The sequence below is a fragment of the Heterocephalus glaber genome, unplaced genomic scaffold (genome assembly GCF_053883595.1).
Source record: "Heterocephalus glaber isolate CG9 unplaced genomic scaffold, H.glaber_assembly_v1.0 deba00001497, whole genome shotgun sequence".
In the NCBI taxonomy this organism is placed as follows: Eukaryota; Metazoa; Chordata; class Mammalia; order Rodentia; family Bathyergidae; genus Heterocephalus; species Heterocephalus glaber.
In genome coordinates this window covers 46,383,024-46,409,835 of record NW_028258320.1, presented here as the reverse complement: position 1 = coordinate 46,409,835, position 26,812 = coordinate 46,383,024, and the positions used below count along the sequence as shown (strand labels likewise).

The 26,812-nt window shown below is 41.8% G+C and overlaps 1 protein-coding gene across 1 annotated transcript in view; it reads left to right on the top strand.

The window, feature by feature from the left end:
* Nucleotides 1-12,458: 12,458 nt before the first annotated feature.
* The window catches only part of Pik3ap1 (phosphoinositide-3-kinase adaptor protein 1), a 137,479-nt gene continuing 123,125 nt past the window's right edge, over nucleotides 12,459-26,812 (top strand). Inside the window, exons 1-2 of the mRNA XM_004838578.3 lie at nucleotides 12,459-12,656; nucleotides 22,463-22,882. Coding sequence (XP_004838635.1) covers nucleotides 12,644-12,656; nucleotides 22,463-22,882 — 433 coding nt within the window. The 5' untranslated portion in view covers nucleotides 12,459-12,643. The remainder of the gene's footprint in view (nucleotides 12,657-22,462; nucleotides 22,883-26,812) is intronic.

Here is a 26,812-nt window from a genome sequence, read left to right as displayed (position 1 = left end):
TTGGGAGAAAATATTTGCAAAATACATATCTGATAAAAAGGACTCGGGTCCAAAATATACAAACAACTCTTAAAACTCAATATTAAGAAAACAATCTGATTAAAAAGTGGACAAAAGGGCTGAACAGACATCATCAAGGAGGTACAGATGGCAAATCAGTAAATGACAAAATATTCAAGATGTCAAATAAGTAGTTGACCAGATATTCAACATCAAGCGTCAGTAGGGAACCAAAAATTAGCAACATTGAAATACTGCTACAAAACTCTTAGAGTACCTAAAATCTAAAATGCTAATAATACCAAATGCTCATGAGGATGTAGGGAGCAGGAACTCTCACTCACCATGGAAGAAATACAGAATGGTATGGCCACTTCAGAAGACCCATTTGACAATTTCTTACAAAGCTAAACATACTCTTGCCATATAATTCAGCAACTTTGCTCCTAGGTGTTTACCCAAAACAGTTGACATTATGTCTGCATAAAAACCTTCACACAGGGCCGGGGATTTAGCTCAGTGGTTCCTGCGCCTGGGGCTCAAGCGCAAGGACCCGAGTTCGATCTCCGGTACTAAAAAAAAACCAAAAAAACCTTCACACAAATGTTCATAGTAGCTTTAATCATAATCACCAAAGACTAGACACAGCAAAGATGGCCTTCAGTAGAGAATTGGATAAACTATGGTATATCTATACAATACAATGTTTTGGAGCTGTAAAGAGAAATGAGCTCTCCAGCCATCAAAAGGGTTGGAGGAACCCCAAATATGATTGCTAAGTAAAAGAAGCCAGTCCAAGGAGGCTACAGACATTTGGGGTAAGGAGACTGAAATGCATAGCGGTTGCCAGGAGTTCACTGGTGTAGGGGGAAGAACAACAATAAGTGAAGAACAGTGAATTTTTAGTGTGAGGAAATTATTCTGTGTGATACTATAATGGTGCACACATGACATCATGCATATGCCCAGATCTAAAGATGAGCATAATTTAGTGGCTCTCAAGGTAAACTGTGGATCTTAATTAATGGCAATGTGCCAGTATTGATCTATTAGTCACAACCGATGTATTACACTTGTGCAAGATGTTAATAATAAGGGAAGCTGTGTGTAAGGTGGTAGTGATGGTGGCAGTGCAGGTAGAATGTAGCAGAAGGGAATATATAAAAACTCTATACTATCTGCTCAAATTTTTCATAAATCTAAACTGCTTCATTTAAAAATCTATTAATTAAAAAACATAGGCCAGGCATGGTGGTGCACACCTGTAATCCCAGCACTTGGGAGGCTGAGGTAGGAGGATCACAGTGTATTCAAGGCCAGCCTGGGCTCCATAGTGAGTTCAAGACCAGCCTGAAGTACACAAGAGACTGTCTCAAAAAGTCCCCAAAATAAAAATTTAAAACATAGGGTTGGGCACATGGAAGTGTGCAAGGCCTTGCGTTTGATCCTCAGTACAGAAAAACAAATGTATAAACAAAAAGAGAATGCAAACCACTAGATGTGGCTGAGACCAGCTAGGTGCACATTCAGTATCTAATAGCTACATGATTTTATTGTTCTGCTTCCTTTTCAGGTAGGTATATAAATAAATCTGTTAGGTGGAACTTCCAGAAAAGCTTTTTTTTTTTCTTCTTCAGAAAAGCTCTTAAAAGGAGGTCAGACAGGTGGCATATGCCATTCTGTCCTTTCCCCTACTCTGTTTCCTCTGTGGAATAGAGGAAAAGATACATGACTGGCACTTTAGCAGCTATGTTGGAGGATAAAGAATACCCCATCAAGAGGGTGAAGGCCACTGATAAGGATATCTGAGCTAAGGATAAAAGAAGGTTGGGTTCCTGATGAACATGGTACCTCCATGCCAATCCTGGGACTACTGTATCGGACCTTATTTATTTAGAGACAAGACCTAACTTTGTAGTGCCAACTGGACTTGAGTTCACTATACAGCCCAGGCTGACCTAAAACTTACGGCAATCCTCTTGCCTCAGCCTCCTCAGTGCTGGGATTAAAGGTATGTACCACCACGCCTGGCCAGACCTCTTCTATAAAAAGAAATGAACTTATCTCTTACTTAAATTTCTGATATTGGTATCTATGTTACTAGCAAGAAACAATTTCAACCTTATATGCCAAGTAATAAAATTTACTATCGTGCTATTGTAATATAAAATCATATGTATGGCACAAAAATAAACAAGTAGAACCTAATAAATAGCCCAAAAACAAATTCATATGAGAACTAAATATAAATAAAAATGATATTTCATTTGGAGAGGGAAAGATGGTTTATATAATATATGGTACTAGCAGAACTAGCTATCCATCTGGAAGAAAATACAGTCACACTTCTACCCCACTTTATATGCAAAAATAAACTCCAGATGGATTAAGAATCTAAATGTGAAAAATAAAAATATTAGATACAAATTAAAAAATTATTTATAAAATTGTAAAGAATACCTTGAAACAAAAGATGAAATCCAGAAACCCTAAGAGTCACTATCTAAAAATAATAGTCATATATTTCCTCTTAAAATTAACAATTTGTATGTAGTGAGAGAGACTATAAACAAAACCAAAGGGCAGATGATAGATTAAATACTTAAAATACATATGACAAAGGATGAAATTTGTACCTCAGCTCCTACAAATGTAACCTCAGCACCTACAAACCAATAAAAATAACGATTGAAAAACAATTACTCCAATTAAAACTTGGCAAAGCATATCCTGGCACTTCCAGGGGGAAAAAATGCAATCATAGGCAATATGAAAGGATTCTCAACCTCACTGATATTCGAAGAAATGCCAATTAGTACAATAATTAGAAAAGCATTTTTGATCCAAGAGGTTGTCAAAAATAAAAACATAAAAAAGATTGGTGAGATTATCAAAATGAGTATGGAATGTGAATTTCTACATCCTCTGTGGATAGTATGAAAATAATTTATATTTTTAAATGCACATATCCATTGACCCAGCAGTACTACTTTCTGTAACTTATCTTATAAAAGATGAGCACCAGTACATCAAGAGATATCAAGGGCCGGGGATTTAGCTCAACAGCACTGGGGCTGCCTTGCAAGTGCAAGGTCCTCAGTTTGATCCCCAGTACAAAAAAAAAATAAATAAAAAATTTTTAAAAATACCCCTAATCCGAAGAAAAAGAAGCTAACGTCCATCAGTAGAGACCTAACGTATTATGACTCAGCTATACTATGGAGTATTAAGTAACTCTTTTTTTTTTTGGTACCAAGGATTGAACTCAGGACCTTGAGCTTGCGAGGCAGGCAGTGCCACTGAGTTAAATCCCTGGCCCTAAGCAACTCTTAAAAGAATGAGTTAGATATATATGTACTGACCTAGAACCATTTCTGGATTAATTGATTTTTGCTATTGCTGTTCTTAGATTCCACTGACAGACGGTGTATTTTTAAGCCAGAAACAATTTGCCTCTCACCTGTATGAAAGGAGTCACACTTAAAAGTTGAGTTAATTGGCATCATATTTCTGATTTATCTCTGTGAAGCTTTAGGCTTCTTTAGAGTAGCACCTGAGGTGCCAGCCAGCTAAAGCTGCCTGTGCCTTAGGCTAGAGATGTGAGTAGTCACAATTCTCCCATGAGGGAGAAGCAGCTCCTATAGGATCAGTCCCACCCTGACAGGTGGCATCATTCTTTTAGGACAAAACACACAAAAGGACGTACCTAAAGGCACTGGAGAGCAACAAAATGTGGACAGACACTAGAGGAGTGAACACCTAGAAGAAGGAAAAGCACCAGTTTCCTTAATTTTGTAGCTTTTTGCCAGTGGACAAGCCCAGTTGGGGAGCCAAAAGGTAGATATACCAGACTGCCTGCTTGTCTTGAAGAATCCTGGGATGTAGCAGCTGAAAAGGAAGGAGATCATCTCAGCAAGAATAAATCAAGACAGGTAATAGTATATTGCTTTCTTGGACATTGTAAATGAAACTTGAAGAGACTCTGGATTCTATTATACCTCTGAAAAGTTTTCTTTAAGCAGACAGTTATTTTGGACTCAAACTCAAAACTCCATGTACTGTACTGTGGTGGCCAGTGGCAGAAATTTCTTTTTTTTTTTTTAATTAAGTTTATCAGTACATTCTAGGTATACAGTATAGTGACATTCATCATTGGGATCTTGTACCTTTATATGATGTATCTTGGTTCTTATTTTTTCCCCATTCCCCTACCATCCCTTCACCCCCTCCACCCTTCCCTATTTACAAAGACTTTGTTTCCATTTTTTCCTTTTCTCATATTTTTTCTTTTCCCTTCTTTCCTTTCCCCTACCCTTCCCACTTCCCCTATGCCCCTTTTCTTCCTATTTCACATTATCAATTATACATTTTGATCCTTATTTACACTTTTAGTTTTTCACACTAGAGAAACTATTTGGCATTTACACATGTGTGTCCTATTTATTTCACTTAAGAGTTTGACCTCGGCCGGGGATTTAGCTCAGTGGTTTCAACGCCTGCTACACAAGCGCAAGGACCCAAGTTCGATCCCCAGTACCAAAAAACAAAAACAAAAACACAAAGAGTTTGACCTCAGTGTACATCCTTTTAGCTATAAATGTCTCTAGTTTCTCATTCTTTATGCCTGAGTAGTACTCCATTTTATAAATAAACCACATCTTCTTTATCCAATCTCCAATTGATGGACAATTGGGCTGTTTCTATTACAAACTGTGCTGATATAAACATGGGTGTACATGTATCACTGTGGTATGATTCTTTTAATTCTTTTGGGAAGATACCCAGCAGAGGAATAGGGGTCAAATGGGACCTCTAATCCTAGTTTTCTGAGGTATTTCCATATTGATTTCCACAGTGGTTGCACCAGCCTGCACTCCCACCAACAATGGAGAAGGGTTGCTTTCTCCCCACAACCCTGCCAGCATTTGTTATTGGTTGATTTCTTGATAGCAGCCATTCTTTCTGAAGTGAGGTAGAATCTCAGCATTGTTTTCATTTGCATCTCTTGAATGACCAGTGATGTTGAACATTTTTTCATATATTTATTTGCTGCTTTTACTTCTTTGTCTGAGAAATGTCTGTTCATTTCAAATGCCCATTTTTGAATTGGGTCTTTATATTTGGGGGGTCTGATTTTTTTTTGAGTTCTTCATATATTCTAGATAGTAGACCTTTGTCTAAGGAACAGCTGGTAAAAATATTTTCCCACACTGTAGGTTGTCTCTTAGCTCTGTTGGTGGTTTCTCTTGCAGTGCAGCAGCTTTTTAATAAGATGAGATCCCAGTTGTTGATTCTTTTGTGTTAGTTCCCATGCTACTCAGGATTTGTTCATAAAGTCTTTTCCTATGCCAATGTCTTCGAGAGTTCTACCTAACTTATCTTCCAGCAAGTTTAGTGTTTCTGTTTTAATATTTAGATCTTTAAACCACTTCGATTTTAGTTTAGTGCATGGTTTAAGATAGGGGTTTAGTTTTAATCTTTGGCAAATTGAAATCCAGTTTTTCCAACAAATAGGCCAATCTCCTTAATGAACATGGGTGTCAAAATCTTCAACAAGATTCGCCCTCCAACTGTCTGCAGCCTGGGAGGATTTGCGGGTGCCAGGACATGGGCCAAGTCCGAAGAGTGTGCGGGGACTCTGTGACGCACCAGCAGCAGAAATTTCTGTTTAGAGTTTCAGCCTTTAATGGGCAACTTGAAAACTGCCCTGCACAGGTTTTGAAGTGGCCCAGGGGTTTGGGTAGAGTTTTTGCAGAGCTTGGAGCTCGGCTTGCTGCTTTGCTATTTTCTGTCTGCTGTGAACTGTTGCCCTCCAACCTTGTATGGACTGAAACCTCTATGAACTGTAAGCCAAATAAACTTTTACTCCTTTAACTTTTGGTGTTGAGTATTTTGTCTCAGCAATGAGAAAATAAGACAAACTCTGATAAAAAAAAAACCTGATAAAAGACAAAATTACCAATGTCCCCAATGAGCAGGGATGCAAAAATCCTTAGCAAAATATTAGCAAATCAACAATGTAGCAAAAAGACAATCCATCACGACCAGGGGAGGGATTGAAGTTAACCCAACTTCAATCTCTCTATGACTGGTGATAGATTTATGGGAGAAAAACTACAAAGTCAAAGCAGATCAAGAAAACAATTTATTGGTAGAGAGAAAAATAAGTGGTAAGGTACAACAAAAAGCACCAGACTGGGAATTAGGACAAGGATTCTGGTCCTGGTTCTGCCTCCAACTCAAAGTACATTAGAAAGATCACTTTGCTTCCCTTGGCCTTAGTTTACATATGTGACCTTAGGGTCTTTGTCAACTCTAGCACTTTAGGAGGTCAAGTCCTAAAATTTTTATTACAGCTGTGTAGACTTTCTGCTTCAGCACCTCAAAAGACAGAAGTAGAAAATGTGTATGATATGCTTTCATGCATGAATGAAGTCACCATCTGCACATGACTAAAATGCTGAGCCCCCCCTCCCCCAGCACCCACATGTCTTCAGGAAGTACTTTTAAATGAACTCTCTGGAAGGCATCCAATGTGTCACTGAACTTGGAAAGATTATGGACTTTGGGTTCAGACTGACCTGGGTTTTTAAATTTTAATCACAGTTTTGCTACCTGCTGAATGACCCCAGAAAAATTATCTACCACCACGAGCTCTCAGTTTCTTCATCTATGACATGGAGTAATACCTATGATGCAGAATTATTGTGAGAACTAAGTGCCATAACATAAGAAAGTTCACGAGTTATAGTTGGTGCCCAATAAATGCTAGTTCCCATTCCCTTATCAGTAAAGAAGTAGGATTGGCCACATATAACAAAACACCCATACTCATAACTCATACAAGACAGATATACATTTATTTCTCTTTCAGGTAAATGAAGTCAAGGATAGGAAACCTGGAGCTCATTTAGGAGATCTATGGTCAGTAGGGAACCAGGCTCTGCCCATTTTTCTGCAGTACTATCCTTAATGTATGACTTCCATCTACATGGTCACCTCATGATCCAAGAGGGCTGCTGGATCTCCATCCATCTTAATTCACATTCTAGGTAGTAACTAAAAGAACGAGAGTGAGGCAAAACATATATCTGCCAGCAGAATGAAGCCTCTTATAAAGAACTTTCCTAGACACCCCACTGAATGGCTCCTACTTGTATCTTATTGGCCTCCTCTATTCTGTAAGAGAGGACAGAGAGGGCTGAGGATGTAGCTCAGTGGTACAGCACCTGCCTGGCAAGTGCAAGGCCCTGAGTTCAATTCCCAGTACCAACAGTAAATAAATAAATAAATAAATAATTTTTAAAAAGAGAGAATGGAGAATGCTGTCTTTTACTGAGACACATTGCTACTTCCAAGTAACATTGGGATTCTGTTACTAAGAAACGAGAGAAAAGATATTGGGTGGGCAACCAGCAATCTCTGAGACACTCCCAATCCTTGTTACTAATGTTACTTTTGGGTCGGGAATCTTGACCTAGGGAACAACTGAAAGGGCTTCTGAATCCCAACACACAACAACGAGGCAGTTCTTGTGGAGTGAATGGACTGGAAGTTAAAATCCAGCTGCAATGCTTACTAACCAAGTGATCACGGATCAGGCAAATTACCTGAATAGAGTCAAGTAGCAGGTGTCCAACATTTTGTCTCTGAACTTGAGATCTGGAGCCTGGAATGACACTATCATATGTTTAAAATGGCCCAAGGAGGATCTCCTGAGATGTGGTAGAACTTTCAAAGGGAACGACTATTTTTGTGGCTAGAGAAAAGGGGCACATTCTTGCCAGAGAGCTGAGCTAGGCTTTATTTGCAAAGCTATTTGCTCCTGAAAAGCTGTAAATGTCCCAAATTGCACGCATTAGATTTTAAAATGATGCCCTGCTGGGCTGGGCTGAAACTGCGTGGAGCAGGTAGAAAGGACAGCAGTCTTCAAAATCCAGGGAGTTTACCAGGCAAAGCCAGGCAGATGGAAGCCTAGAGATTCTTTTTTCTGGCCCAGTCTGTGTTGACCCAACTGCATGTCCCTGTAATCCTTCACACTCTCCACCCTGTCCAGGCGAACATGCCTCTGTCTCCTCAGTCTCCAGTACAAAGCAAAGAACAAGCCCTTTGAATGAAAGTGGTAGGACATGTGTGGTGGCACAGGCCTGTAAACTGTGGCAAGAGGATCTCAAATTTGAGGCCAACCTGGGTAACTTAGCAAGACCCTGTCTCAAAATAAAAAAAATAGGCTGGGGAATGTAGCTCAGTGTGAAGGCCCTGGGTTCAATCCCCAGTACTACAAACAAACAAACCCCCACAAACAACTAATACCCTTGAACTACTGAGCCCTGTGCACTAGAGACAGTGTGTGCATGCGTGTGTGTGTGTGTGTAAAAGAAACAGACTGATAGCCTTGGGATGCTGACAGGGAGGGAGGCAGGGAAGAAGGTATGCTGGGGGAGCTCTCTGATGTGAGTGTTCTGTGGCAGTAGTACAATCTTGGAGGAACAGGGGATCTCATAAGTGACCGAGAGCTATTGTCCTTCCCACCTGCCATGAGGTGACATTAACATGGGCTAGTGGTAACTTACGAGGCCTTCTGGTCACACAGCAGGGCTGCTGTACATTTATATCTATCCCAGAGGGCAACTCACCTTTGTAATCACTAGCAGTGTATCTTGGGCAAAAGTTATTTCACCTTGTCATCTATAAGAGAAGTGTCTGCTATTAGAAATCTTTCTCATAGGACAGTTAAGAGAATTTGGGTAGATTAAGCACATCCAGTATAGCATGTTCTTCCGGCTCTGCCTTTTGTCTTACAAGTGAGGCTTGGAAACCTAGGGAAAGGGGTCTGGTCCCCAGGTCTGAGAAAATAAGAAATAAATATTAAAGATGAAACAAACAGGAATTTCTTCCCCATCCTACTCCCTCTTCATTATATGATGCATGTCCACCTCTCTGAGCTCTTCTATTTGTCATGTCAGACAGGACTGTAAGGCAGCAGGCAAGTCTGGATTCTTAATCCTTTTTCAAACTCATTCGATGGGGCCCTTCACAGGACAGCTGTACTCCTCCCCTGGCTCCACAATTGGCAGAGTCAAACAGAGGTTCAAACCCAGAAAACACTACTTCCTCCAACATGGCCCTACCTGCTATACAAAGAAACAGGGTTGACTGCCTGAGGGACTAGTAAATATCCTCTGGGCTGGGAGTTTTGGCCTCTGGGTTCTTTTCCAAGGAGAATTCCAGAGGTCAGTGCTACTGTACAGTGGGAGCAGAGCTTGGATGGCTGACAAAGTGCCTAAGACCTTTGCCTGCAACTGGTGGCTGCTCTGAGAGTTGGGCCAAGTACAGTATAGAAGTTTCCTCTAGGGTAGCCCGGGATTTAGCTCAGCAGGTTCTGCCACCTGCCTCCAAAGCGCAAGGTCCTGAGTTCAATCCCCAGTACCAAAAAAAAAAAAAGTGTCCTCTAGTTTTAAAAGTGTCCAGATCCTCTTGATTGGCAGACAGGACAGGGATTTCACTCTCTAATATCCAGAGCTGAAAGGAAGGGCCATGCATTTGAATAGTGGGGATGTTTGGATACTTGGCCTCAGATGGATAACTACATCTTTGTGGGAATGGCTCTGACAGAGAGTGCAGATGGCCAAGTCCAAAGGCTCATGGAAGCTGAGGGAGGCTGAAAGAAGTCTAAAAGGTCAGTGTTACAGCTCTCACATTGTCTGAGCTGGCAGGCCCTCACGGATGTGTTAGGAAACAGAGAGCTTTGGGACTTATAGCTGCCCAAGGCCCACTGTGGTTTGTAGAGGGCTGCGATAAGAATTTGGAGTCCTGCTTGTCAGTTCCCAGTCTCTGTCCCTGCTCCAAACTGCCTTCCTTACCACCTGTCCCTCTTTCCATCTGCCACCTGTCCAGCTTCCACTGCACCAGCTTAGACTCCTGGATGTCACTGTGGCCATTTGGTTTTCTGTTTGATGGCATGCTCTCAGATCTCCACCACTGCAACCTTTTCCTCAGAGCCCTCCTTCCTGGGCCTCCTTCTTTTTGGTCCCACCTCCCACCCCATCTTTCCTTTGCAGATCCTTCTTTTATGGTTCCTAAACATGGTCCTTTCCCATGGCTCCACCCTTGAGGCCAGGCTCTTGCTCTTTATCCCATCTCCCCATCTACACAAGAAGCTTCAATTCCATGGAGAGGATCTGCAGCCAGGCCCTAAGACCCCATCTGTCCTTTCTGCAAAGACAGACTCTCCATAGGACTTACCTTGGTACCTCAAATCCAACATTTCCTTTTTTTTGAGAGGGGATCTTGTTCTGTAGTTCAGGCTGGCCTTGAACTCACTACGTAGCCCAAGGTGGCCTCAGACTCATGGCAATCCTCCTACCTCAGCCAACTGAGGGCTGGGATTACAGGCACACATCACAATACCCAGCTCAAATCCAACATTTTCAAAGTGAAGCACACCATTATCCTTACTCAGATGGCTTTTATTCTGTATGGCCTATCTTTGACATCTTATATTATCCTTCTCTAGGCCTAGGGTTTTAGAATTTTAAGTGCCTAAAAAGTCCTTTTTATTCTTCAATCTCAGATTTAAAGATTTCCTAGTCATAACCACTCATTTCACAAATATTTCCCAATCATATTCTCTGCAAAGTTGCCTCTAGGTGCTGGAGGTTCTACGATTAGAAGATAAGACTTGGATCTTGCCTTTGGGGGTGCTTATAGATAGAGGAGACACAAATTAAAATAATTTGTGCAAAAATATCTATACAGGGTTTTTTTTGTGTTTTTTTTTTGAGATGAGGTCATCTTGCTATGTAGTTCAGGGTGGCCTTGAACTCATTATGTAGCCCAGGCTGGTCTTGAACTTGTGATGATCTTCCTGTCTCAGCCTCTCAAAGTGCTGGGATTACAGATGTACACCACCATGCTTAGCTATATAGTTTTTATTAAAGAATAGCATGGGACTATAATAGTCTATGATGCCTCATACTGCATGATGAGGGGTGGAGGCCAAGGACATCATGAATATGGAGAATAGGTATAAGGTACCTATAAGTAAAAATTTATTTCTGCTTTAGGAATCCTAGGCCTGTAGGTAGGCAGACTAATAGCCTCCTCCAAAGATGTCCATGTCCTAATGCCTAGAACCTGTGACTACGCAAGAATTAAAGTTGTACTTGCCATTGAGGTTGCTGTCAGCTGATCTTAAAATAGGGAGATTTTCCTGGACTAGTGTGGAGGTCTCAGTTCCCTAAAGTCCTTAAAATTGGAAGAGACAGAAGAAAGACAGAGGAAGAGATGTGATGACAGAAGCAGGCCCAGAGAGAAGTTATGTTGCTGGTTTTGAAGATGGAAGAAGCTGACCAGACCCAAGAAGGCAGGCAGCTTTTAGAAGCTGAAAATACAAAGGAAATGAATTCTCATCTACTTGACACACAGGAACCCAAAGGAACTCTTCTACTGGCAACACCTTGATTTTAGTCCAGTAAGACTCACCTCACACTGCTGAACTACAGAACTGTAAAATAATAAGTTTTTGTTGTTTTAAGCCACTAAATTTGTAGCAACAGTAGAAAATTTGTGGCAGTTTGTAGGAACAGAAAAGGAATTTAGGCCTTATCCTGCTATTTCCATTATTAAATCCTTCACTTATTTATACCTAGACTTGAACCCTAACTTACCCTCATCTCTGCACCCCAGATTGTTGAGGACTCCATAATCAAGTGGTAGTAAGAACAATTATAGGAGGAGGCAACGGGAGGAAGACGGCAGGGGAGAGCAAGGGATAAGCAGAAGCCTAGCTCTGGAACCAAAGGCTGATACGAACCTCCAGGAGCATTTATTCTCTGTGCAAATCCGAGCAGGGAATCGGGCCAGAGGGCAATAAATGTGACCTACAGGGCTGTTGTGAAGGAGAAATGCAACAATGTGTGTATGGCATTTAGCATTTGCCCAGCTTAGAACAGCATAATGTGGCCGTGATAACTATCATACATTTATCAGATGAAATCGTAATCAACGTTTGTGAGCCACCAGGAGAGCAGATCCAAGGAACTGCAGAAGGGTCACAGGAGGGTGCTCAAGGGAAATGCCAAGTCCCAGGGCCAGGTGTCTTGCCTTCCCCTTCGTGCAGGTGCAGCAGTTCAGGGACAAGCCCCTGGGGATGAGGAGGTAGCTGGGACAGCTGGTGCTCACGTGACCCCTCCACCCCAGGTCCCCGAGATGGGTCAGCCCTACCTTGTCCCCTCTTTCCCTCAATTCCCCGCCCCCTCGCGCTGTTCTGGGGCTGCCTGTCAGGATCAGGCCTGTTCCAAGGAGGTGTGGGATACACGTGGTCCAGAGGCCCCTGTCTCCACCTGGAGCAGGAAGCTGTGCGGCTAGCTGGCCAGCGGCCGGGGCCGCGTGGGTTCTCACTTCCCCTCCCCAACGGCCTCGGGTGCAGGTGCCACGGGCGAGCCGCACAGGCGGGGCGGGCCCCCGTGGACACGCCCTCGCGCGAGTCCTCACAGCCAGCCAGGAGGAAGCGCCAGAGCTGCTCTGGTCCTTCGTGGAGCCCGGGCGACCTCCTGCCCCGCGCTCAGGGACACCGCCCGGCCAGGCTCCGGGCCCCGGCACCGGGCACGCCGCAGGCGGGGATGTGAGAGCGTCCAGCGGCATGGCAGCCTCAGGTGGGTAGCGGGGTGCGGGCGCCCCCAGCCCCCCCGCCCACGCGCCCCTTGACCCGAGTGCCGCTTTCTCGCGCCTACTCGTAGTACCCCTCTGAGCGCCGCCGCCCCTTCTGTCTGAGTCTCCAGTCCGAGGATCAGGGGTCCGGTGTACTTTCTGGCCTTCTCTCTGTTCTCGGTTCCAAACTTCCGACCCCAACGTTTCCCGCTCCCCTTCCCAGTCTGTTCCGCATTTCTCTCAGCCCCTGCCTGACGGTCCACCATCAGCGTCTCCTGAGTTTTCTTTTCTCTCTCCACCTCTGGCTTTCACGGATTCCGAGGGTCGTTTCCCCTGTTCCTCCAACTCTGTCAACCAAAGAATGAGTTGAACGAAGAGCTGACTTGGCTGCGTCCCCAGAATGCTTCTCTTGAGAGGTGGAGTAGGGTCTTATCTGACCAATAGGGGGCGCTCGGATAATCCTTGATGGTGCTAGGAGATCACCCCCTGCGCAGACTTCAAAGTTTCCTTCCTCCACCCAATCGATTTTGGGTTTATCATCCGAAATTTTGCTAGGAATCTAAAAACACTGTAACTTTACTTTCCTTATATCCTTTGCAGAACTTTGGTGTCACTGGGTAAATCTCATCAGAAGGAGCCAGAATTTCTAGATGTTCTTGGGTTCCTGCTGATTCATGGGGGTATATAATTCACAAGTTACTCCCTGAGATCTAGGACAAACCAAGAAAGAATGACAACAATCAAAGAGAACAAATGAGGGGCCGGGGATTTAGCTCAGTGGCGCTGCACCTGCCTGGCAAGCACAAGGTCCTGAGTTCTGTTCTTGGTATGGGGGGAAAAACCCCCAACAAATGAGCCCTTTTTATGCATTCCAATGGATATTGAACACCTGTTTTGTTCTCAGTGGTGACCCAAGACAACCCAGTCTGTGTTTTCCAACAGTTTATGGTCTTGTGAAGGAAAGCAATAAGTAAACAGGGAATTACTAGATGAGCAGAGATAGCTACCATGTTTGCTTGCAAGTGAACTTACTTGCATTTTCCCAGCCCACCTTACAGTGTGATAGTAGAATAACACGTAGAATAGGGTGCTGATGTCTCTTGCATAAGAACTTGTAGTCAGTTGGGGGAAGACCCAGTTCTTGGAGGTTGGGAGCAGGTGCTAGAATGAAGAGCCAGCTTTCTCTAGATGTGCAGAGACTTGGCCTGATCATGGTACTTTGGAAGCAGAGTTGGAAAAGACCAACAGTGACAACTCTATTAGATTTGATGATACTAGGTCATTATTCTAGAGAGTGGGAAAGTGGTTCATCTCAGCCTTGAGTGTCCCTGCCTGAGCTCTATATGTTAGAAGAAGCTGTATGGTGAATAAGGAGACTGGGTAATAATAGGCTTATGGTCCACACATTCTATTTGAAACCGAACCAGAGTTCTGTAAGGGAATTGGAACAGTATTTATTGCATATTCATTGTTTTCAGGCACCGGGGTAGGTGTCCTTCATACATTCAGTCAACAAAGGAGATAACAGCCATGCCCCTATGGAGCTTACTGAGCAGGGAAGGCAGGCAGCACACTCAGGAAATGTGCTCAGTATTATAATGTGCTGTGAAAAGCCATAGAGAAGGGTCAGGGGATGAGGTTAAGATTTTACCTGACATTGTCAGAGTAGGTGTCATGGAGAGAGACATTTGAGCTGAGACCTGAAGGAGGAGATGGAAGGGGCCTTCTGTGGGGAGACTGGTCCATTCATGGAGTGTTTAAGGAACAGAGAAGAGGCCAGAGTGGCTGGGATTGGTGGGTGATGGGGGAGAGGGAGATGAGTTAATGAAGCTCCCACCTCCTTTCATGTCTAGGAATGGGACTGGGGTACAGGAGACAGCAATAGGGAGAGGCTTTGAGCAGAGAAGACCAAGCAAACCATTCTCCCTCATCCAGTGTTCGATGTGCATGATGCCGTGGGCATGGAGAGAGGGTTTGGTCCAGGTGGGGATCCTATCCTAGTGATGGAACCTGAGCTCTATGTGGGCGGTGTAGGGCTTCCACAGGCATGTATAATGGTTAGAGCTGTCAAGCCCTCTTGCTGTCAATGTCCTCTTCAGTGAGACACACTCCACTACTGTAAGTGGAAGTTAGATGCTGAGCTTGCAGAGGTCTGAAGGTACAAGGACCCACAAGAGCAGTCAGAGTGGGGAAAGCAGTACCTTTTGCCAAGATGGTGTAGGCTCAGGAGTCATCCAGGTCACTCTTCTGGATGGTTCCCTTATTTTAAAAATAGCTTTACTTGGTTTGAAATCCATTTTATCTGCAAATAGGATAGCTACTCCTGCTTTTATTTTGGGTTCTTGTCACATGGAGTATTGTTTTCCACCCTTTAATTTTCAGTCTATGAGTTTCTTTTTGAATTGAGTGGGTTTGTGTATGTGGCATATTGTTGGATCTTACTTCTTTTTTTTTTTTTTTTTTTGGTACCGGGGATCGAACTCGGGTCCTTGCACTTGCGCAGCAGGCGGCGAAACCACTGAGCTAAATCCCCGGCCCTGGATCTTACTTCTTGACCCATTCTGTCAGTCTATTTCTTTTGATTGGTGAATTAAGACCATTAACATTGATGGTTATAACTGATATGTGATGATTTATCCTTGTTGTGACTTTTTCCTGTTGTTGGATTCTCCCCCTTTGCATTTAATTTCTTGTCATGCCTGATTGATTCATTCTGCCGGGCTTCCTGGGGTTGTGATCCTCATTGTCTTTTCCTAGGACATTGTTTAAAATTTGTTGGAGTGCTGGTTTGGTATTCATGAAGTTCCTCAGGTGATCTCTGCCATGAAAATATCTTCTTTCTCCACCAATTTTGAAAGATAGTTTTGCAGAGTACATTAATCTGGGTTGGAGGTTGTTTCTTTTAGGGCTTGAAATACTTCACTCTGACTTGAGGGCTTGTATTGAGAAGCCTGCTGTGATTCTGATGGGCTTTCCTTTGTATGTGATTTATTTCTTTTCTCTAACTACTTGTAGTATTTTGTTCTTTTGTTGGGTTTCTGGAATCTTGACTTTTTTTTTTAAATCTTGACTATTATATGCCTAGGTGTAGATTTTTTTTGATCATGGCTAGTTGGAGTCCTATATGCCTCATTTATCTGGAAACAGCCCCAATTGCCCATCAACTGGTGACTGGATAAAGATGATGATGATGATGATGATGATGTGTGTGTGTGTGTGTGTGTGTGTTTAATAAAGTGGAGTACTACTCAGCCATAAAGAATGAGAAACTAGAGACATTTATAGCTAAATGGATGCACATTGAGGCCATACTCTTTTTTTTTGGTATTGGGGATTGAACTCGGGACCTTGTGCTTGCGAGGCAGGTGGCGGCACCACTGAGCTAAATCCCTGGCCCTGAGGCTGTATTATTCAAGTGAAATAAATAGGACACACATGTAAATACCAAATAGTTTCTCTGGTGTGAGAAACTGAAAGTGTAAATAAGGACCAAAAGGTACAATAGATAATGTGAAATAGGAACACAAGATCCAAAGGGGAAGGGGAAGTAGGAGGGGTAGGAGAAAAGAAAGAAGGGAAAGGAATAAATATGAGAAAAAGAAAAATTGGAAACAAAGTCTTTGTAAATAGGGAGGGGTGGAGGTGTTGAAGGGAGGGCAGGGAAATGGGGAAAAAATAAGAACCAAGATACATCATGTAAAGGTACAAATTCCCAATAATGAATATCAGCATATTGTATACCTAAACTGTACCAATAAAATTAATGACTTTTTTAAAAAAGCTTTACTTTGATATATTGATAGGCACTCCAGTTTATTCATCAAAAGTATACAATTTCATGATTTTTAGTGTCTTCATAGGTATGTGTAACTATCATTACAATTTTAGGAAACTTTCATCACCTCAAAAAGAAGAAAATCTGTACTTATTAGCTACCTCTCTTTCTCTTCCTCTCTAGCCAGAAAATCTTCTTTGTCTCTACAGACTTTCACATTAATGGGATCATATAGTATGTGTCTTCGGGCCCAGCTTCCTTCATACAGCATGTTTTCAAGGTTCACCCAATTGTAGCTTGTGTCAGTACTTCATCCCCTTTTTATGGCCTAATCCTCTGATCTTCTTAAATTTCCTTGCACTGAAGGGCAAGCACTAGTCTTTTATTTAGGGAAAAACATGTTTGCTTGTTAAAATCCTGGAAAATCTTGGCTTCCTGTCCTTGAAAGAACTCTGGATACCAGGCTAAAATGATATGGAGTCAGCATATCCAGGAATAATCTCTGTGCTTGGATGGCATCTCATGTACTTTCAAATAAAAGAGAGAGAAGCTGTGAGTTTCTCAAGTAACCGTGTCTGTGGCCACTGAAGACCAGAGCCCTCTCCCCTATGTGGTACCCTTCAAAGATCTGAGAAAAGTTTTCATATCTTGTCCTTCTCATAGGGTGGAAGAGTCTTAATTTTTTCCACCTAGTCCTTGAGGTCTCTTCATGCTCGGTCCTTGCGGTTGCACAGCAGGCGGCGAAATGACTGAGCTAAATCCCTGGCACTTCAATTGTATTTTTAATAAACTTTTTTTTTTTTTGGAACTGGGAATTGAACTCGGGTCCTTGCACTTGTGAGGCAGGCGGTAGAACCACTGAGCTAAATCCTTGGCCCAATAAACTTTTATTTTAGAAAAGTTTTTTTTATTTCATGAAAAACTGCAAAAATAGTAAAGAAAATCCTCATTTATTTCACAGCCCAATTTCCCCTATTAGCATCTTATATTATTAATTTGGTACATTTGCTGCACCTAATGAGCCAATATTTTTTTGTATATCCTTTTATTGGTACATTTTTAGGTGTACAATATAATGACATTCATCATTGGAAATTTGCACCTTTACATAATCTCTCTTGGTTCTTATTTTTTTCCCCTTCCCCTGCCCTCCTTTCAATCCCTCCCTCCCTCCCTATTTACAAAGACTTTGTTTCCATTTTTCCATTTTCTCATATGAATTCCATTCCCTTCTTTCCTTTCCCCTACCCCTCCCACTTACCCTTCCCCTTTGCCCCTTTTCTTCCTATTTCACATTATCTATTATACCTTTTAGTCCTTATTTACACTTTCAGTTTCTCACACCAGAGAAACTATTCAGTATTTACACGTGTGTCCTATTTATTTCACTTAAGAGTATTGCCTCAATGTGCATCCGTTTAGCAATAAATGTCTCTAATTTCTTGTTTTTGATGGCTGAGTAGTATTCCATTTTATAAAAAAAACACATTTTGAGCCAATATTGATAAATTATTTTTAACTAAAGTTTATACTTTCTTCAGATTTCCTTAGTTTTGATACAGTGCCCTTTTTTCATTAATTTATTGGTACATTTTAGGCATACAATATGCTGACATTCATTATTGGGAATTTGCACCTTTACATAATATATCGTGGTTCTTATTTTTTTCCCAATTCCCCTGCCCTCCCTTCAACCCCTCCACCCCTGCGTATTTACAAAGACTTTGTTTCCGCTTTTTCCTTTTCTCATATTTATTCCTTTCCCTTCTTTCCTTTCTCCTACCCCTCCTACTTCCCCTTCCCCTTTGGACCTTTTGTTCCTATTTCACATTATCTATTATACAATTTGATTCTTATTTACAGTTTCAGTTTCTCACACCAGAGAAACTATTTGGTATTTACATGTGTGTCCTATTTATTTCACTTAAGAGTATGGCCTCAATGTGCATCCATTTAGCTATAAACGTCTCTAGTTTCTCCTTCTTTATTGCTGAGTAGTACTCTATTTTATAAAAAAAAAAATCTCCTTTTTCTGTTCTAGGGTTCTATCCCAGACATTAGGTTACCTTTAGAAGTGATATTTCCTTGGGCTACTTCCAGGTGGAATTTTCTCTGATTCTCTGTTTTTGATGAGCTTGACAGTTTTGAAGAGTACTGGTCAGTGATTTTGTGAAATGTTCCTCAACTGGGATTTGTCTGATATTGTTCCCATAATTGGGCCTTGGGGAGGAAGATCACAGAAGTAAACTGCCGTTCTTGTCATCATATCCTAAGGGTATGCACTATCAGCATGATTTATGGCTGCTGATATTGACCTTGATCACTGGGCCAAGGCAGTATCTGCTAGATTTCCCCACTGTGAGGTTACTCTTTCTTTCTTCCTCTCCATACTGTGCTCTTTGGAAGGAACTCACCACCCAGCCCACCAGCTTAGGAGGAGTTATGTTCCACCTCTTTGAAGGTAGAATTATAAATTATTTGGAATTCTTATGCAAGGGAGATTTTTCTCTTTTTTCAAATTTATTTACACAATCATTTAATGTTATCAATATGGACTCCTGGATACTTATTTTATACATTGGTTATAAGTCAATATTATAGTTTATTTATACTTCCATGTTACAATTTATTTTATTGCTCATATTGTGCCAGCATTGGCCATTAGGAGCTCTTTCAGGCGACCCTGGTGTCCTTTTTGACATATACCTGTCATTATATTTTTGTTTGAACACTTGCTTTCTGGCACTATAAAATTCTCTATGCTTATTTTATATATATATTTCTGCCCTCCATATGTAATCCTAGAGTCATTCCTAGAATTACTTATTTCTGTAAGGAGCACTGGTTCCTTTTGTTGGAAAATGGTGCTTGAAACCAATGGCACTAGATGAGTTTTAGTTATATTTCTAAATTATAGTCTGCATTTCCTTGACTTTTAAAATGGGACACACCTTAGAAATTAAGAGCATAGGCTTTATAGTCTTTGGATCTGGGTTCAAATCCCTTATCAGGTACTAACAATATGATCTTGGGCAGCAGCTAATCTTTAACTAGTTTTAATATCTAAGTCTATAAAGAGTGGCTATGGATAGTATGTACTTTGTAGGATTGTTCTGAGGATTAAATGAGAGATTACACTTGAGCTGCTTAGCAGAGTGACTGGCACATGGTTAGTGTTTGGGAAATAGAGCAGAATTACAATGAAACTTTCCTGGATGACTGAATCTTTATTGAACAGCAAGTGTTGTGATATGCTGTTAACTGAAGAGTAGAAAGCAGTGAGATGGGACTGGGGTAAATGTGTAATACATACCTTTGGTGAGTCAGGAGCACTTCATCTTACCTCTTGAGTCAGTGAATCTTTCTCATAAAATTGGAGCAATTGCTCATGGCCACTTGGTTTTCAGTGCAGTATGTCATTCTTTACTGCTAAGTCAACCAGTACTTGAAGATCCACATTGCCTTCTTGAGGGTACTTCTTATGTTCCAGGAGATCCTCTGCCTCCCATTTTTTTCACTTTTTTGCTGCCACTTATCAGCCCTGTTGAAAACATTACTTGGGTTCTTTATTACCAAGGTATGGTACCACCCTCTCTCCCTCTGAGATCTTATTCTGCCCTTTTGCACAGATTTTTGCTATGAAACTTACTAGAGTAATTGTGCATATGGAAAGAGGGTATTGGCTAACACTTCTTTTTTTTTTTGCATTTTAAGTGAATTCCAAATATGTACATTTCCTACCTGATGGCTCATGTATACTCATCTGCATTAACACTTCATATATAGAACATTTTGCCTTTAAGTATAAACCAGCTACATAGGAAGAGGGGAACAGAAAAAAGGTAGATACATTCTGACACTTTAATTGTGCTTTTCTTTGTGTGAGTTCTATAGTTATGTAGCTTTGTTATTTTTATGCCTTCTATAGTTCTGAAATTATTTTTCTATTGAGACATAAAGGAATATTCTACATTGAATGAAAAAAAGACCCAGTTAACAAAGATTTTATTTTGTGGAAGGCTACAATTGGTACATTAAAATTTTGTCCTTAATCTGCTTAATCTTTGGGATCAGGTAAACATTACTAAAAAGGACTGTTTTATTCACAATTGAGGAAAGAAATCATACTCAGAATTGAGTTCTCAGTAGAGCCATAAATGTCTATAGCATCATCAGACTTTACTGTTTTTTCTCCAGTTCCATATAGTCTTTTAATACTGACTGCTTTAACAATGTGCACCTACTCCCTTCAAAAGTATTCCCAGTCTGATCAATTTACTCTTGCTGATTAGACTGTTGGGTTTTACACTAGGTTAGGGATCCAACATAACAAAGCCTTAACGTAAAAGAATGAAACTACAGACTTGTATTTGCTATTAGAAAATTTTTGGTAATATCTTCCAGGGGAAGTCAGAATTATTTTAGGCTCACATTTTCAATTTTTAAAAAACTTTGATTATAGTGGTGGATGTGGGCAGGAAAGAGGATTTCTCCTGTGATCTTTTCAGAGTTTAGGACCTCAAAGTCTTGCCCCAGTCTTGCCTCTGACCTTCTTGCCTGGAAGTACCCAGTGATACGTGGTTCAGGGTGGATATTTAATTGTGAAAATCTGCAACTTACATGATTTCTCAGTTTCACAAGATGTGACTGCTTCTTATTAGGGGGAAGAAGGAGCCCTGATGCATTGTAGGGTACACGGACACTTTATGCACACCCTTTCCAAATCACTCACAGAGGAGTTTATCAAAGTGGCAGAAAGACAAGAACCCAGAACTGTAGTAATAATTAAGATCCAAGCTTCATTGGAGGATGTGACTTATTTCTCATAAGATTCTTTTCTTTTGGTACCGGGGATTGAACTTAGGACCTTGTGCTTACAAGGCAGGCAGCAGCACCACTGAGCTAAATCCCCGGCTCTCATAAGATTCTTGACAGAATTCCTAGTGAGAGGTAGCAGGGGCTGGGCAGAGGACTGGACTGGAAACCCAGAGCAAACTTAAGAGTTCACTCTGGATCTGCTGCTAATTTGCTGTGTGTGAATTTGAGCAAATCCTGAAATCTTCCCAGACGAGCATTTCTTTCATCTGTAAATGAAGAGTTTGGGCCGGGTGATCTCCCAAAGCCCCTTTTGCCTGTTTCTGGCATTTGTGTTTTACTAGAGAAAGAAGAAAGCCCATGTCATAGACCACATATGGGGAGGGATACCTGAAAAACTAGTGTGGTGTAGGTCAACCAGTTTCTCTTTGTTACTGCATTATTTATATTAATGTGAGGATAGTGACACAAGCTACCAGTTACTGAGGGGTTTCTACATACTAAACTATATGCTAGCACTTTACAGGAAATATCTAATTTAGTTCTTAAAAAATACTGGTAAGCATTGCTACTGGGTTTCCATTTACAGATGAGTAAACTGAGGTTTAAAAGATTTAATTTCCCCAAGGTTGCAAAACTATACCATACCGTACCTGTGCTCCTAACCACTGTGTTTGGGACAGAGCTAGGCTCTGGTTCAAATCAAAAGTCTGAACTCAAATTCTGACTCTGCCACTGTGAATCTTGGATAAGTTGCTTAACCTGCCACATCTCAGCTTTCTCATCTTTAGAATGGGCTGAGAGTGGGACCTACTTTATAAGGTTGCTGTGAGGGTTAAACGAGTTTACTAGGCCATGTCCTTAGAAGAGTGGCTGGCAAAGAGTGAGCTCGATATAAGTGTTTACTGTTACTACTATTACTACTACTGCTATGACTGTCGCTGCTGCTGTTGTTATTCTAGATGCACCAGCTGTGGGGCTGAGGGTGTAGCACAGCAGGTGCAGCACCAGCTTCTGCAAAGATCTAAAACAGCATTTGGGGAAAGGCTGTCTGTTGTGGCTGGTGCACAGACTGTAAGTGGGGAACGAGGTTAGCTGGGTATGCTGGAGACAGGAATACCATGGGTGCCAGGCTCCTTGTCTGGGTGCTGTGTCTTGCGGGGAGCTTTCCACAAGGAGCAGGTGTGTTAACAAGCTTCTGTGTGTCTCCTTTTCACCCAGGGGCGCCCCGAAGATGCGACATCCTCACTGTCTACAGCCCGGACGCCGAGGAATGGTGCCAGTACCTCCAGGACCTTTTCCTGTCCAGTCGGCAGGTCCGCACCCAGAAGATGCTGACGCACAGGCTGGGCCCTGACGCCTCCTTCTCGGCCGAAGACCTGCTCCTCTTCCTGGGCGCCCGCTGCGTGGTGGTGCTGCTCTCGGCGGAGCTGGTGGAGCACTTCTACCGGCCGGCCCTGCTGCCGCTGCTGCAGAGGGCGCTGCACCCCCCGCACCGCGTGGTCCGGCTGCTCTGTGGGGTGCAGGGCACCCAGGACGAGTTTCTGCCCTTCTTCCCCGACTGGGCCCACTGGCAGGAGCTCACCTGTGACGACGAGCCCGAGGCCTATGTGGCCGCTGTGAGGAAGGCCATTTCTGAAGGTAAGGGTTTCTTTGGGTGAAGACAGATCCCAGGCTGTCGGGCCAGGCATCTTTTTATGTTAACCCGAACTTTGTATTATGAACCAGGAGGGAAATTCACTGGTCATATCGAGACTGGTCATAGTTGGTTTAGAGCAGCTGATTTCTGGGATAGGATGTTTTCCTCTACTGCCAGAGAGGAGAGGAAGGAGACTCTCTTCTGTTCTATACTAGGGGAAAACCCTTTCTTTCTAGGATTTTCTGATTGGAAAGACAAGGGACTCAAGGTTCCAGTGCAGGGAGCAGCAGAGGTGGGCGGAAGAGACTTAGTTTGCTGTGGGTGTGAGCAACATCGTCACCAATCCTCTTGTTTGCATGCCACTTTCATTTTATCCTCACGTGATCTTGGCATTTTTGTTGAAAAGATGTCACTTGGGGTGATGTGTATAGAAAACAACCCTCTTCTCACTTTCCTATCAGCCTGGCTTCTGTCTTTTGTGCTGCTTCTCCTTTTAAAGTAGAAACATCTAATCCTTTCTGCCAGGGCTATGACTTCAGTGGCCCTAGGAAGTGTGACACACACTAATTAACAGTAGCAGAAGATGCACTCTGGGATGAATGCATGTCACAGCATCTCTTCCTCTTTTGGTTTTCTATTTTTGCCTCACTGTGGGCTGAGTGGGTTATGCATTTATTGTCTGATCTCTTGCCACTGGAGATCTTTATATACCTGACACCAGCCAAGAAGCTTAGAAAAGTATAGGCCCAATGGAACGGTGCCTCAGTGATCTCTGGTGTGACTTGGGCATTACTTTGCTCATCTGATGAACTGAATCAAGAATTTACTAATTCTCAGTGACCTTCAAAAGGCAATGCAATTTGGCCATGGTGCTGCACATCTATAATCATAGCATTCAGGGAGGCTGAGGCAGGAGAATCACAAGTTTGAGCCAAGTCTGGGGAACGAAGGACTTAGGGAGACCTTGTTTCAAAATAAAAAATAAAGGAAAAAAGGGTTGGGGATTAGTTCAGTGCAAAGGCCCTGGATTTTATTCCCTGTATAAAAAACAAACAAACAAAAAGAGGTAATGTAGCTTCTTAGGTACTAGGTACTTAGGTGTTTTTATCCCAGAAATAAGCTGCTATAAGCCAGTAAAAGTGGCCTGATCTCTTAATATAGTGAAAATCCTTCTCACCTTATAGTACAAACAACTAACGTTCATGTAAAAGATGTCTCACCTAAATGCCAGAGACCTGGATTAGTTATTTTTCTAGAGTTTGCTTATCTTTATTTTAGAAGGACACAAGGATAGAAAAAGCACAGGATCCAATGCACATGATTATATTTCCTTGCTTTCAAGGAGCTGTGATCTGCCTAAACTTATAGAAAACTGAGGCATAACTGGATGTTTCCATCACTGCAGCAGTCCATTATGATTTTGAGGGCAGGCCACTGTGACCCACCAACTAATCATTCAGAGCTCTGTGGATGTATTGTCCCTGTGTTGGAACTTCACACTGTGTACCCTAACAGATTATTCTTTAAAATATTGTGGTAGTGAGATTTTTAAAAATAGAAAAGGGCTGTGGGTGTAGCTAATGTATATACTTAGCATGTATGAGGTCCTTAGCTCAATCCCCAGCACAAAATGGAGAGAGAGTAGTAAAAAGGATTTTTAAATTATTTTTGGGTGTATTCAATAAATGGATGCCTGGATAAATTGATTTCTGCTAATATTTTACTTTTTCTAAAGACTCTGGGTCAGTATGCTGTGAACCTTTGGCTTCAAGTGTTTCAGAAAGAATGAAATATTTCACAGTGGTGTTTTTGCTCCGAGAGCAAATAACCTCTCATCAGAAAGAGATTATTTTAATGGAGGATTAAAATAAGCTTCTTAGTGAGAAATTGCTGCAGTTCAGAATCAATGGATATAAAGAGAAATGGGATTATGGGAAAGAGAAGAGAAGGATGGAAACTTAGATTAAAGGTGCTTATAGGTAGTCAGTTATACTTTTAAATAAGTGCTTCTCAAACTTCCATGTGCATAGAAGCACCTGGGGATCTTGTCAAAATGTATATTCCAACTCTGAATGTCTGTGTAAAGATCAAGATCTGTGGGGTGTTTTGTTTTGTTTCATTTTTGTGGCACTAGGAATTGACCCAGGGCCTTTGCACTGAGTTACGTCCTCAGACCTTTTCTTTTTTATTTTCAAACTAAATTGCCCAGGCTGGGCTCTAACTTTCCATTCTTCTGCCTCGACCTCCCAGAGTGCTGAGATTACAGGCACCCACCATTGCACCTGGCTTGAGATTCTATGTTTTTAATAAGCTATCAGTGCTGCTGGTAAGGGTCTAAGACATCTCTCCCTTGTCAGTGGTCATGTACTTCTGTTGTGCATAAACCATTTTCTCAAATCTCGACTAGCATCATATCAGGGCAGCTTCTGGATGCCTGTAAGTTTAGGTATAAAATTAGGCCAGTGTTTGGTGGTTAGGCTCTTAGACTTCAGGGTAGAGCCCCTGACTTCTCTTTTTCTACTCACAGATTCAACATGTTCACTCAACATGTCCACTCTGGCAGGTTTTAATCTCTCAGCTTTCTGGATGTAAGTGGTCCTGGCATTGGGATGGGGATGCTACTGCCACCACCATGCTTACTCCTTCATGTAATGAGCCTCTTGATCTTTCTATTTACTCTTCCACTAAGATATGTTTAAGAGATTTTATTTTATTGCCCAACCTCCTCTCCAAATTTGGCAGCCGCCTTAAAATTGAACAGATGTTTTGATTGGAGTCATCAGTGTGTTGCAGCAGCCAGTTTATCTCCCAGGTTCTTCATCTGGAAAATGATGGGATTTGACAGATGATTTTGAAAGTTTCTTCCAGCCTCTTGTGCTGTAATGTATCATTATAAGTTTCCTAAGAAGATGGCAAATTACCCAGGACCCTTCAACTGATTTCATTTAGTTCTGACATGTCTGCAGTGATATATACCAGTGTGTAGAAAGTTGTACTATTGTTCTGAATTTCTTGGACTTGTTGGGTGATTATTTTAAAATAAGGAAGTGAAAAAAGCCCAGGTACAGCATAGCACAGCAATTATTTCCGCTTTTTACTGGAGGTCTATTCTTTGCTGCAAATCTCACTGGAATACAAAAATAGAGTTTGTCAGACTGTGTGAGAAAGGACTCACTGGGTGATATTAAGGTTTATTTTAAAAGTTTTTGTCTAATGCCTGTAAACCCAGCTATGTGGAGGCTGAGGCAGGAAGATTGCAAGTTCATGACCAACCTGGACAATGTAGCAAGACTCTGTCTCAAAATTTAAAAAATGAAAATGAAAAAGGGCTGGGGATATAGTTCAGTGGTAGAGTGCCCCGGGTTCCATCCCTAGTACTAAAAATTTTTTTTCATCCGTGTGCTAACAGTTGTGTGTATGCGTGTGCAGGAGTGATGAGGGTAGTGGCAAGCACTAAGCCTACTTCTCCCCCTTTACTTTGACATCGCAGAGGAGATCTCTTCTGCTTCTTTCTTTTCATTATTTTATGCTTATTTTCCTCATTCCTCCCCATGCCCTTTGTGTTTCAGGAGCTCTGGTGGTACTCAAAATTATGATGTATTTCACTTTTGGTTCCCATGGGGAAATTTTAGAGGAGTGTGTCCACATCTGACCTTCTTTTGTTGATATTAATTTTTAAATCTTCACATTAAACTGGAGTTTAAAGGAAAAACAATGGGTATTCTCAAAATGCTTTCAACTGATCGATGGACCCCCAAATCTTTTCCTAAACTTATTTATTTATATTTTTCCCATTTTATTGAGGTATAATTGACAAATAAAAATTGAATATATTCAAGTTATATAATGCAGTGATATGAAATAAGTTTATATTGTGAAATGATTGCCACAATCAAATGAATTAACAAATCCAGCCGAGCGTGGTGGTGCAC